This window comes from Dermacentor variabilis, chromosome 6 (genome assembly GCF_050947875.1).
Source record: "Dermacentor variabilis isolate Ectoservices chromosome 6, ASM5094787v1, whole genome shotgun sequence".
Classification (NCBI taxonomy): Eukaryota; Metazoa; Arthropoda; class Arachnida; order Ixodida; family Ixodidae; genus Dermacentor; species Dermacentor variabilis.
In genome coordinates, this window is record NC_134573.1 from 50,828,737 (window position 1) to 50,843,636 (window position 14,900).

A 14,900-nucleotide genomic window follows, 5' to 3' on the forward strand; every position below is an offset into this window, starting at 1 on the left:
GCACCCTGTTGTCCCAACAGAAATGTTCCTGAAGTAACCCGAAAAAATTCTGTAGTGCTACAGAGAGCTGTTGAAATACTACAGAAACCTATTGTGGCAACAGGCCCCCAATTGTCACAACAGAAGTGTTCCTGAAGTAATGCGACCAACTTCTGTTGTACTACAGAAAAATGTTATACGACAGAAACCTATCATTGCAACAGGCCCCCAGTTGTCATAACAGAAGTGTTCCTGAAGTAATGGACAAACTTCTGTTGCACTACAGAGAACTGTTCCACAACGAAAACCTATCGTCGCAACATGTACCCAATGATGACAACAGAAGTGCACTGAAATTGTGCGATGCGATAAGCTTCTGTAGTGCCCAGTTGAAAATGACAAGAGGAATTCCTGTCGCAACTACAGAAATTCTGTTGTACGACAGAAGTTCTTGACATTTCTTAATTGAGTGAAATTTCTGACGTTACGACAGAAATTCTGATGTCGCTACAGAAGCATTCTGTCGCGAAGGCCAATAGTTATGAAGTCTTAACAGAAACGTTCTGTCGCGACAACAAGAGTTCTGAAGTCGGAACAACAGCTTTATATCCTGACAGCGACTCCGACGTTACGACGCCAATTCTGACGTCGCAGCAGAAACATTCGGTCGCGACGGCCAAGAGTTCCGAAGTCGCTACAGAAGCGCTTTCCGTCGCGGCCCTTTAAAATTGTATGTGAGTTTCGCATCGGTGGTGTACACTGTACTTTTCTCTTGCGCGGTATTCAATCACGCTTCTCTGAAGCCGGCAATGCTGATGGCACCAACGCCGGAATTAAAGTCGACGTGGCGAATAGTTATAATTGTGCCGTGACGACGCGGCACCAGCAACGCCTTACCGGCCTCCTCAAGATCGGCCGCTGATCAAAATCATACCATCTGCGGGAATGGCTGCGTATCCGTTTCATTTTTTTTGGTAAGATGTGGCACACAGGCCTGTGGACTTACATGTGCTGTTACACTGACACATTAGTTAATTTCCCAGGAATATTTCACAAGCTTATGCGAAGCGGAAAAGAAGATTTGGGTTGTTCCACAAAGTTGTGTGAAAAGCTGTCTCGCTCGGGTATCATTAATCTGGTACAGTGCTGCCGTGAGAAGCCAGTATGCTGTCAGAAAGAACTCTCATCCACGAATGTTTATGTAGCTATTTTGCATTGCACACACGAATTATATGCGCGCTCAAAAGTGTAAAGAACGAGAGAAAACTGTCGAAACTAGCAGTAATAACCCTAAAAGTCAACCTTGTCTATTTCTGAATTTCTTATTTAATATGGATATCGTACATCAAAATCGAAGTTCTAGCACTCCACGATGTACCTGTCGATGGTACGAACACTCTTGCTCTTCTAGAGATGCGGTACTTGACGCGGTGGATAGCGGATCTTGGCTCTCAAAATGCAAATGTAAACATCAGCGCATCAGCACGCGTACTGTTGACATGGCCAAAATGTACGCTCGAAAAGCATGTCAGGAGTGGTGCAGTGGTAAGATGCCGGGCTCGGAATCGTGAGGTCGCAAGTTCGAATCCTAGGCGGAGACGTTATTTTTTTTTCATTTCTCTTACTCTCATATTTTTCTTTTTTTGTACTAACAAATTTACATAGCCTTAAGGAGGTCTCTGTCAATATTTAATTAAATATTGATCAAGAACTACAGAACTTTCTACTACAGGACGTCACACTACAGACAACAGAACTACAGACGACGTAACTACAGACGACGTAACTACAGACGACGTAACTACAGACGACGTAACTACAGACGACGTAACTACAGACGACGTAACTACAGACGACGTAACTACAGACGACGTAACTACAGACGACGTAACTGCAGACGACGTAACTGCAGACGACGTAACTGCAGACGACGTAACTGCAGACGACGTAACTGCGGACGACGTAACTGCGGACGACGTAACTGCGGACGACGTAACTGCGGACGACGTAACTGCGGACGACGTAACTGCGGACGACGTAACTGCGGACGACGTAACTGCGGACGACGTAACTGCGGACGACGTAACTGCGGACGACGTAACTGCGGACGACGTAACTGCGGACGACGTAACTGCGGACGACGTAACTGCGGACGACGTAACTGCGGACGACGTAACTGCGGACGACGTAACTGCGGACGACGTAACTGCGGACGACGTAACTGCGGACGACGTAACTGCGGACGACGTAACTGCGGACGACGTAACTGCGGACGACGTAACTGCGGACGACGTAACTGCGGACGACGTAACTGCGGACGACGTAACTGCGGACGACGTAACTGCGGACGACGTAACTGCGGACGACGTAACTGCGGACGACGTAACTGCAGACGACGTAACTGCAGACGACGTAACTGCAGACGACGTAACTGCAGACGACGTAACTGCAGACGACGTAACTGCAGACGACGTAACTGCAGACGACGTAACTGCAGACGACGTAACTGCGGACGACGTAACTGCGGACGACGTAACTGCAGACGACGTAACTGCAGACGACGTAACTGCAGACGACGTAACTGCAGACGACGTAACTGCAGACGACGTAACTGCGGACGACGTAACTGCGGACGACGTAACTGCGGACGACGTAACTGCGGACGACGTAACTGCGGACGACGTAACTGCGGACGACGTAACTGCGGACGACGTAACTGCGGACGACGTAACTGCGGACGACGTAACTGCGGACGACGTAACTGCGGACGACGTAACTGCGGACGACGTAACTGCGGACGACGTAACTGCGGACGACATAACTGCGGACGACATAACTGCGGACGACATAACTGCGGACGACATAACTGCGGACGACATAACTGCAGACGACATAACTGCAGACGACATAACTGCAGACGACATAACTGCAGACGACATAACTACAGACGACATAACTACAGACGACATAACTACAGACGACATAACTACAGACGACATAACTACAGACGACATAACTACAGACGACATAACTACAGACGACATAACTACAGACGACATAACTACAGACGACATAACTACAGACGACATAACTACAGACGACATAACTACAGACGACATAACTAGAGACGACATAACTGCAGGCGACATAACTGCAGACGACAGAACTACAGAAACAACGTCCCAAAATACGACAGACTGTGAAAATTTCATGTTGTGTTTTTCAACTGGGATATGTTGCTATTTTAATAGCATGCTAGAATATAGGGTGGACATACAAGCCGGGCCAGAAATAGTGGCCATGTTTTGGGCAGACCATTTATTTCCCATTAGTTTTGCGGTCGTCATTGACTCGCTAGGAGCTTGACCGCATATTTCCTGGCAAAAGCTACTCGGTAGCTTAGCCAATAGAGTAACGTAATGAAGCAGCAGTTATCTTCCCAAAATAGAGCATGCGCTCCTTAAACATATTCGTGCACAATTCAAATTATTTTCGGGAAACTATGTCGATCACAATAGGACTAACCTTGCGGCCTTTAAAAAGCGTGAACAACTTAAACTGGCTGAAATACTAACGTAGCATTGATATTTTCGTTCTTAAATATTGGTCGAAGAGGAGCAGCAAAAAGAAAAGTTACAAAAGAAAGAACTGGAAAAACATGAACAACGCCGTACTCCATCATGTCATCTTTTGTACTTTTTCCAATGTGCACTATTCCTGCTAAAACTGTTGAACTTCAACAAGGCCCCCTCCACTTAGTTGGAATGTTTTTTCGGCTTACACGTAGCAGGGAGTCCGGTCAAATGTCACTTAGTAGCTGGTGCTACTTCCAATGTTATTGTCTTTTCCTTTGCATATGCTATTTGCTTATAAATTCGTATTTCATGTGTGGTGTAAAACTTTTTATTGCACGCAACCGATAAAAAAAGGTACAAGTATCAGGCCTGCCAAAGCTACCTTGGGCTTGACTGGCAGTGCAAGTCAGGCAGCACCAAATTGTTACAGGTACGAAAAAAGCGGCCGGGTAGACTTATTCTAATGGTGACAGAATATGAACGTACAATAAAACATAGACAAAGCAAAGAATGCGCAGCTTGTAGTGGCTACTACTATGTTTTCACATGCGACTGTGACGTCAAAAGAGGGCGTGGAAAGAAGAAAAGTAATTCTGTGTTAGATAGGTCTTACTGATCATGTTATATTGTGCTTAGTGCGTGTGTGTTAGACGCTTGGTGGCAAAGTGTTGAGAAAGGATGCAACATATGAATCTTGTGTTCTTTTGCCATAATTAGTGATTGTCGAGGAACGCGATAACGTAGTTTAGGTCACAGGGAGCGGGAAGGACAAAAATATATTTCATGGACTGTGCCAACGATGCTTCAGAACTACGGTTTCCAGTAACAAGCCGTCGAAATCAGGCAAATCTCATGTTTTGAAAGTTTTTGAAACGAAGGTCTGGCATTTAGCAGCAAGCGCGAAATTGAATTCAGTTGATTTTAGCAGCGCGCGGAACAATACTCATAAACCGCAGTTGCATACCGAAGCAAGCAGTAAGCGATAACATCGGGAATCGCTTTTCCGACAGAAAATTCCATGTAGTAGCGGATTCTGTAGAGTACCCGAGACACTAATCAAAGTTTACAGCAAACCTTTTCTGGATGCGAGTTCCAAGCAACTTGTGCCAAAATATTTGAAACACGGGTAAGTAATGGGGCAACAAGTGCAAGCAGAACAATCGGGCATATGTAGGAACAATCGATGACCTAAATGCACTTTCTTTAATGTAATTGAAGTCATATCGGCTGACGTTTCGACATGTTTACACTGACGAGGTTAGCTGCGAATCACTCTAAACGTCCTCCAAATTTGAAGCGAAGAAATGGCACTTAACAGTTGGTTGCCCGTTATACCGAAACGATGTCGTCAGCCTACTGAAAAACCATCATTGGTACCGCAGCTCTCAAGTAGTTGACATAAACATTAAATAAAAACGGGGTTTATATCCTTAGGGTACTCCAGACTTGCTCACTGAAGAGGCCCTTTGAAACGGTCCTAGTGAAACATGTTGGCGTCTGTGTTTTAATAAATCGGTAAGCACAGTAGGAAGGAACCTCGCAGTTCCAGCAAAGAAAGCTTCCACGGCCACAGTTGATGGCATTCACTGTCAAATTCTTTGCAGACGTAGATAAAGGAGCACAGGCAATCATACTCTTCCAGAGAAGACTTTAAAAATCTGCAAAATCCTCGAGAGGAAGGTATCTGCCTGTACTAGATATAAAAGCATGTTGCTGCAGCGAAATAACATTGTGCCTGTTTTAAGAAGCTAATCATAATAGTTCATAAGTAGTTTTCGAGAACTTGGGATCTGCTACAAATAATGGTTAGCCCTATAACTCTTCATCGTGTTACGTGCTCCGCTTTTGTGCAAGGAGAGAAGAATAGCGGTTGAGTTGAGTGGGAATTCTACCAGAAGAAATTGCATGGCTTAAATATAAAGACTGAACATGTTTGCTTACAGAAGAGTCTACGGAAGTCTCAAACTCATATGCCATTTATATTGCCAAGTTTATTGGCTTTTACGTTGCCAAGAATTAACTGAAGTTCCTCTAAACTAATAAGAGGGGGATGAGTGGACATGGCTATGATACCACTTTAAATACAAGAATTGGGTGCACTTCCAGGCGAAGCTAAGATAGCTAAAATCATTGAAATCCTTTGAGACGCTCTGACAGTAGCACAGAAAATGGGTCATAATGTAACCTTCATTTTTTTAGCCGTGCATTTGTCCTTGGAGGAATAACAATCGAAGGTCTAGTTTTCTGAGAGTCAGCACTAGGATATCTGCATTTTATGGAATGTTGAATTTACTGATGTGCTGATGTCGTTTCTTTGCGCGCAGCCCACGCACGGATTTTGTCTGTGGCCGACACGTCTTGACAAAGGTCCTGTGTACGCCATTTGCGGAAAAAATAGGTTGGCGGCTAGTGGCGTGTCGGCACCGAGGCATCGTGTACATCCATCCCATTCGTCCGAACAAAGAAGTGAAGCAGCCTGTCACTGCCAGCCCCAACTGGAAGCCGGATCGCATGCGTGACTATGCCAACAGGTTCTATCGCCTCATGACCACGAGTGAGTGAGAAGCATCCGAATAAATATTGAGCTTGTCTTTGCGCCTTCGTTTGCAGGGGTTTTTTAAATTTTCACTCCATGGTAGAGCAGCAAATCAAACCAGCCACGGTACTATCCTAGCCGTAGAAAAACCGCGGCATGCGGCGAACACATACTGGATATATCTTGAGTGTTCGTCTTCCGAGCTATTAGGTTACCCTTATTTTGTCCCAAAAAAGGTGTACCGCACTAATACCGACAATGAATCCCATCGTGCCGCCATTGAGTTAGCGAGCGGAGACACTTGCCCACAACTTTTTCGGAATGCAGAAAGTATTGTCCGCGTCATCTATCATGTTGCCCCCTGCGGCCCACAAAGCACTTGCAAGTACTCCACCCCTCGGAGTACGGTTGCGTTGCAAAACCTTTGCATAAATTACTAATGCTGCGTAGAAACAGTGGTTTGCGTGCACCGTCACGCCATGATAAAATGCCGGTGTAGGCGCATGTCATGTGCTATAAGACTATCATCTGCGGGCTTTGCACACGTTTGTTTTGTATCTAACGGGCCGCAACACATTACAACTCACACGCTTGTGCGGAAATTAGTGTCAAGCGAAGTTTTCTTTTGTACTTGCGCAATGGTCTTGTTAACTTATGCTAATGGCGGAAATTTTTGCACAGAATGGTGCAAATGGAATAGTGAACGTACTGTAAATAATTTAGTTCTTCTGCTTTTCTATTTGCGCGCATGCCCTATCGAACAGAGACTTGCTGAGGTACTGGCCAAGAATGGTCGCATACGCAAGATCGCAGTTGCATACAACCACCACCTGCCGAAATTCTAAATCGGGTGGGAGTTCCGGTTGTCATCATATTCCAAACGTCAGTATTAAATGTGTGGCTGTGCCTGTGGGTATCGTCTGCAATATAACTAAACTGGTTCGTGAGTGCGTATGGGTTATAGGCGTTTGAATAAAACAACATCGTTCCTTCGCTAGCTCAGCACTACTTTCACGAGCATGAATAAGCCCAATAGGCAAACATGCAACAGGAGATTATTAGCGCTAAACTTCAATGACGGAGATGGGTTCCGCGACACATAACGCTGTGCGCACTAGTAGGGCACTACTCAGATCTGCATAAACATCAGTGAACTAGAACTTGCCTTAACTTGACAGGAGTTTAGAACGGTTAGGTCATGAGCACCGACTTTGTAGCAGGAAAGACCACTGACAGAACATTTTAACACCATTATCGAAGTAGTACATGATTGTAAGAATATTATGCGTCATCGCCCCCCGTGATAGCTTAGTAGCCTTGGACCGGCCTGTGTGACAAAATGTTACTGTGCACCGTGTGACTTAAAATGCAATAGTGGGAGGTTAATGCTGTGCAACAGTATGTAACGCCTTCGCTTACTGTGCGACAGCGCCCGCTTAAACGGTTCTGTATTGTATGGTTTTCTTTTAGCATTTTTTTCTCATCTATATGATACCTTTCTCTCTTCCCCGGTACATGGTAGCCAACTGTAGCAAAGCCGGGAAAGTTGCTTTCTAAATGAATCATGATGCGACACAGGATACTACCGCTAATATTGTTTTCGATACAATACTTTATATTCGTATTTTAAGATAGTTCAATAGATTCGCAAGTTTTTTTATTGGTCTATAATATAATGTAGCGGCAAACGCGTATGTACATTAATGTTTGCTTGGAAATTCGTTAACTCCGACAAGCCTTGCTTCATTTCAATGAAATGTCTGTTAGTATATCGAAATATGCCTTTCTTGCTAAATGCGTAATATTTTAGCTCAGAAACAATTTTCGGGGTTCTTTTAGCTGCTTAAGATAAAACCTCTTTATAGGCTTGCAGTGCGCTCATTTTGGCTGTCGTTTTTGTAATTGTTAGAAGTCACTGCTCAGCTTGTTGAGAAAAAAAATTTAAATTCGCGGATTTTCCGTGCCAGAACCACGGTCTGATTACGAGGCGCGCCGTAGTGGATGACTCCTGTTTAATATTGATCACCTAGGATTCTTTAACATGCACCCAATGGATGGCGCACGAGCGTTTGGGCATTTTGCCCTTGTTGTATATCCTCCATTCTGTAGCCAAAGTCCCCCCCCCCCCCAGGGACGCCGGACATTTGATAAACCCCCGCGTTGCGGGCCGCCGGTGAGGTGGCAAGGAGGACTCCATCTCAGAGGTGCCAGACACTGGATACCCCTCAAACTACGTGCCTTACTGGCGGGCGCGATCTACGAACAGCAACAGGCGGTGCGGTGGTGCCTTCCAAGTGTGGACCGGGCTCTTATACGTGCGTGGTGCAAGAATGTTAAAGAAGAATTACTGAAAGAGCTAGATCGGGAGATAGAAAAAGGCGTTGAAGATGAAGCTTTCGAAGAGGAAATCGCATGCTCCGAAATGTACAGAGAAAAGATCAGCGTGGCGAAAACAAAGGTACAACGCATGCTACGCGACTTTAGCTGCACAAATGTTTCATCAGATCGCACACTAAACTCCTCAGATCAAAGAGAATCTAGCGCAAATGATTCGCAGATACGCCCCACCGTAAAGCTGCCAAAGCTCGAAATCAACAAATTCAACTGAGAGCTTTGAGAGTGACAAGGGTTTTGGAGTCGGTTTGAGTCGACTATCAACGCTAACCAGAATCTCTCAAACGTAGACAAATTCAAGTACCTGAACAGCTACTTGACAGGAAAGGCGGCGGCTGCGGTAGCAGGACTTGACTTGTCGGAAGGCAACTACGATGTCGCTCTCTCGCTATTAAAGGAGAGGTTCGGCAGAAAGGAAGTTATTATAGAATATCACATGTCACGGCTGCTTAACATCAAGCCAGTGCGTGACTCACCCACTCTCGGTCAACTGAGCAGCCTCGTCGACGAAGTAGACAGGTGTACGCAGCCTCACTTCTTCAGGCCTGAGTGTTGGCACTTATGGAACTTTGTTACGGACCGTAATAAAGAAAGCAGTGCCTGCCGACCTTCGTCTGGAATACCAACGAAAAACGAGGCTACGAACGAGGGAAGTGAGCTGGAGGCGTTCCTGCGTTTTTAGAGAAAAGAGGTTGCGACGCGGGAGATCATACAGCGGGCTGAGGCTCCGAGAGACAACAGTGCTGATGTGGTAAATGAAAGGCGCAACAGCAACACTAAAGCGGCGAACATGCCTACTGCAGCGGTACTACACACCACGATCAAGGACAGCACAGGATGTCTATTTTGTAATTTGAACGGCCATGAGACCGGCAACTGCAACGCAGAGATGTCTGTGGTGGATAAGAGAGAAGTGTTGAAGCGTGACAATCGATGTTTCCGGAGTATAACAAAATGGCACGATGCAAGAGAATGCCGTAAAGCTAAGTGGCTCAGGTGTGCGCATTGCAAGGGCAGACTTTTAACGACAATGTGCGACCCTGACTTTAGGAGACGCCGCAACACTGATGAAAGGGATACATCTTCGTCACCGGTGATTGAGCAAGCCACGGTGTTGAAGTCCTCATTAGGCACGGAAGATGACTTGACGTTCACTGGAGAGCAGAAGTTTCTCCTGCAGACAGCGCGAGCATGGACAGAGGGTCCACATGAACGTATACTTGTCAGGCTTCTCCTGGATGGTGGGAGTCAGCGAACCTTCATCTATCGCAACCTATCTGAAAAGCTGCAGTTAAAAGTGCTGGGAGAAGAGGAGCTTAAAATATTTGCCTTTGGTGAGCAATCGGCCATAACGCACAAAAACGCGTCGAGTGGAGCTGTGGCTCAGAAGGCAGTACGACGGAAAAGGGGTGCGAGTGGAAGCTCTGGAAGTTCCTTGCATCTGTGCAGATATCATGGCTGCTCCATCAAATTCTGTTCTACTACAACTTTCAAGATTTCACTTCCACGTCGCAGACGCCTCGAGAAGCGGCGAAAGTGAAAATATTGACCTTTTGATAGGCGCTGATCATTACTGGGAAATTGTCACGGGATCCACTAAGCGTCTCAGCTCCAAATTGATGGCAGTGGAGACTGTATTCGGATGGACAGTCCAGGGCCAGGTTGGCACAAGGAAGTCAACAGCAATCTGCTCCTCGGCTGCTGGCGTGATGCGGATAGGAGTGAGTGAACAAATTTACAAGGAAATATCAGCACAGCTAAAGTCTTTCTGGGAGCTCGAGCACATCGGTATCAAGGAACATAAGCCAGTTCGTCACGAGGAAGCGGTCCTTCAGCACTATGAGGAAACCGTCAACATTGAGAATGGCCGCTATAAGGTGTCGTTCCCTTGGAATTCGATGGTTTACGAGCTTGCCGACAACTACGAGTGCGCAGCAAGGCGTCTTAAAGCACAGACACAGCGCCTCTTGGAAGGAGATTCGTTGATTAGGGAATACGATGCCTCCATAAGAGACTACATAGAAAAGGGTGATGCAGAGCCAGCCAGCAAGGATTACGGCACGTCGGAAGGTCCGGTGTACAATATTCCACATCAAACAGTTGTTCGTGGCGAAAGCCAGATGACAAAACTGAGGGTAGTATTTGATGCATCATCTAGTGCCAAAAGTCGCCTCTCACTGAACAATGTTTTGAAAAGTGGCCCAAACCTAAACCCAGAGCTCATTGATCTGCTGATCAATTTCCGCACTTACAACATTGCCATCGTTGCGGATATTGAAAAGGCCAAATATCACTATCAGAGGGCGATTGGAACGCTGTGCAGTTTCTCTGGTACGCTATGACACCAAAGAAAGGGGAAGAGCTTCCAGCTGGGGTTACCTATCGCATGACTAGCGTGCCGTTCGGTGTCACATCGAGCCCATTTCCCTTGGCTGCAACGTTGCAACATCATCTTGAAGGCCTGCCGGAACGGTATGCTGAAACTGCGGATATTCTGCGCAAGCATCTTTACGTGGACTACTTTGTAACTGGGGTTGACAGCTCTGACAAGGGTAAAGTCTTGTGCCAGGAATCCAAAGATATATTGTCTCAAGCAGTGATACGGCTACACAAGTGGATGTCGAACGACCGCGATCTCGTCAGCTTCTTAGAGAATGGCAATGTGGAGAGAACGAACGCTGATGCTGGACATGCAGCAGCTACAAAGGTATTGGGAGTAGGTTGCAATGCTCAGACTGACCACTTTGAATACAACCTAACTTCACTCATTGACTTCCTCTCCGCAAGAGCCAACAACAAGAGATTTGTGCTGCAGGTCTCGGCAAGAATTTTCGACCCTTTTGGATTTATTGCTCCCACAACATCATGCGTAAAGGTAATGTTCCAGAAGTTGTGGGAGTTGGGAATTGGCTGGGACGATCCCTTGCCTGAAACATTGCAGCCTGAGTGGGACTGCTGGTGTAGGGAGCTTACATGCATTGAAGGAGTGTCTAGTCTATTCTAAGACAGATAGCGCCAGGCTTTAGAAACGATGATACGGAGAAAGTGGTGCATGTTTTCTGTGACGCAAGCCCGAAGGCCTATGGTGCTGTCGCATATATCGTGACCAAGTCCACGTTCGAACTAACAAATGTCAGCTTGGTCATGGCTAAATGAAGAGTGGCCCCTTTGAAACGCCTCTCGCTACCCCGATTGGAGCTGATGGGATCCCTTGTTGGCACGCGACTATGCCACTACGTTGTCAAGGCCTTGGATCTGAAGAACGTTGCTACCATCTTCTGGACTGACTCTACAGTAGCTATGTACTGGATCAAGGGAAACGCTGCCAGATGGAAGCCCTTCGTGGCAAATCGAGTCTCAGAGTTACAAGCACTGACAGATCCCAGGGATTGGAGACACTGCCCAGGCTCAGACAACCCCGCTGACCTAATCACCCGCGGCATTCTCCCATCGGCCCTGCGGGAAAGCGAACTGTGGTGGAAAGGATCCCGTTGGCTTCAAGATGACACGCGTTGGCCAACGATAAGTGAGCCGCTCTCGAAGGTTGGGGAGTGCCAAATGGAAGAGCGAAAGGTGACGGTTATGCCCATAGTATCATCGTCATCTATGACAATTTTCAATGTTGAGAATTATAATTCATTTGGCAGAGTCGTGCGAGTAACCGCGTGGATCCGCCGCTTTGTCGACAACTGCCACAACAAAGAAGGAAAGACGATCGGCCCACTACGAGCTGAAGAAGTAATCAGCGCCGAAAGATACTGGTTGGCTAAAGCTCAAGAAGATGTGTTCAGCGACGACATTTCAAACCTGAAGAATCGAAGACCGCTCCCCAAAATATCTGTTTTGCCTTTCAATCCGTACTTTGACAAAGAGGGCCTCATGCGAATTGGTGGATGCTTGCAATTCAGTGATAACAACGAAGAGACTAAGCATCCCATCGTTCTCCCTGGCAATCACCCCCTCAACGTCACTGCTCATACGGAAGGAACATTTGAGAATGCTGCACGCAGGCGTACGCGATACTCTAGCACAGCTGCGAGAATCTTATTGGATTATCCGAGGACGTCAGGCCGTAACGAAAATTATCAAGCAGTGCCTCGTCTGTCACAGGCAAAGTTGCCCTCCAGCTACGGAACCAGTAGCACCACTTGCAGCTGACAGTGACAAAGGGAAACCCGTTCGACATCGTTGGCATCGATATCGCAGGGCCCTTGATTTGTCAAGTCACGCGACAGCAAGAAATGCTACATCGCTATTTTCACCTGTGCTGCGACACGTGGCGTCCATGTTGAGCTTGTCAGTGACCTGTCCACTACAGCCTTCCTCTTGGCCTTTAAACGCTTTGTGGCACGCCGTGGAATTCGCTCTACGGTGTATACGGACAACGCGCTCACATTCAAGCGTGCAGCCAGGGACCTGAAGGCAATGTTCATGCTGTTGCAAGTCGAGGAATTGCAGTCATACTTCGCCGGAAACCAGATCAGATGGAAGTTTATTGTTCAACGGGCAGCTTGGTGGGGTGGATTCTTGGAGCGGATGATGCGATCGGTGAAAGTAGCATTGCGAAAGGTGTTAGGTCGGAGCAGCTTGAGTTTCGAAGAACTGACTACCGTTCTTTATGAGGTGGAGGCCGTGATCAACTAACGCCCTTTGACTTTCATATATGATGCTCAAGAACCAGAACCGCTGTCACAGGCTCACTTCTTCTCGGAAGAAAGTTGACGACCCTTCCTCCACACCTACTGCCGGACGAAATTCCTTGCGGTGGCATGCATCTCTCACGACGCTGGAAGTACCGGACGGCCATGACCGATGGTTTTTGGACACGGTGGGGGAAAGAGTACTTATTGGAGCTCAGATCGGCACATATGTGCCGACCAACGACATCGAGTGATCTGAAGAAAGGCGCCTTGGTGCTGAGGGAAGACCGCTTGAAACGCCACATGTGGAAGACCGCCATTATTAAGGAAACATTTAAGGGTAGAGACGGCAAGGTGCGGTCCTGCAAACTGGTAATAAGTAGGGGAACTGTGGTGAAGGGACCGATGCAGCTGCTGTATCCTTTGGAGATTGTGGAGGAATGAGCTCAATAATAGTTCGCTCATCCGGCGGAGGTTGTTGTATATCCTCCATTATGGAGCCAAAGTCCCCTCCAGAGGCGCCAGACATTTGATAAACCCCCACGTTGGGGGCCGCCGACGAGGTGGCAAGGACGACTCCCTCTCAGTGGCGCCAGACACTTGATACCCCTCAAACTACGTGCCTTACTGGCGGGCGAGATCTACGAACAGCAACCGGCGGTGCGGTGGGGCCTTCCAACTGTGAACCGGGTTCTTGTACGTGCGTGGTGCAAAAATGCCTGTTTGGCACGGTGTATTACGACTTTCTCCTTCTCTCTACTCTCTCCCATTTCATATACCGTCTAGTGAAAAATAAGTCTTCTTGGTGCGCTCGAAGCGAACGAACGTCTGTCGTTTTTCCATAAGTTCAAAGTTCTCCGTCTCTTATTCCACAACAGCCCTCATTGAAACGCGGCTGCCGTGGCCGGGATTTTATGCCCCGACCACTTGCCGACCAGCTAGCAGGTCACAGTCTAATTACAAGAACGTCAATAAAACACTTCTGCACGATGGTCCAAATACCGCAGCTGAGTTTTTCCTCGTCGGTAAAATTATTGTTTACGCAACACCTTATCACCGGAGAGGTGTGCAGCAGCACCACTGCTGACGGCAGTTTTGGTGACGCATCCTGTATAGAGACAGCTGTTCCTGCTTAGCGTGGCGCTATGGCAAGGAATCCACCAAGCCCATCGACTGCTACGTCAGGTTGTAGAAAAGGAAGGAAAAAGGGTTTACTAGCTTAAATACATGGCTCCAGTACGAAAGCCCACTTCCTGCATTAGCAATTTAAACGTATGTGTTCACAACAGGACCCTCCGTCCCCTGTACGAGAAGTCCCCGCTTTTATTACCGTCGTCTTCCCCAGGCGAGTCGACTAGGGGATCTGCAGAATGTCCAGCAGCAAATCACAATAGTCGACTCCATTACGATACCACGCCCACACCTCGCAACATTCCACAGTAACTCCGCCTCCGAAGCCCGATGGTATGGATATGCGCAGGACCGCAACCTGCGCATGCAGGGTCGCCGTCGTTGCTTCGTCGCCTTGGATGGGGCCCCTCCTTTCCTCCTTAGTTCAGGCGGTCAGGCAATGGTGGGTTTGGAGGCCTCTTGTGGACCCGTTCAGAATCCATGTCCACGCTGCGTTGACCTCAAGAATAGTTGCTGACCGATGGGTGGTGGATTGCCTGGTGGCAAACGTGTAATTAACTGTGGCTTCCAGGTTGCCGTCATTGTTTGGTACCATTGAATAGGGCCCCAGTTTCATCCTTAGCTCAGACTGCTAGGCACTAGTGG

The 14,900-nt window shown here is 47.4% G+C and overlaps 1 protein-coding gene across 1 annotated transcript in view; it reads left to right on the forward strand.

Moving 5' to 3' along the window:
• Positions 1-14,900, forward strand: part of LOC142584161 (decapping and exoribonuclease protein-like) — a 55,464-nt gene that overhangs the window by 17,143 nt on the left and 23,421 nt on the right. The window contains exon 2 of the mRNA XM_075694330.1: positions 5,879-6,108. Within this exon, the coding sequence (XP_075550445.1) occupies positions 5,879-6,108 (230 nt within the window). The remainder of the gene's footprint in view (positions 1-5,878; positions 6,109-14,900) is intronic.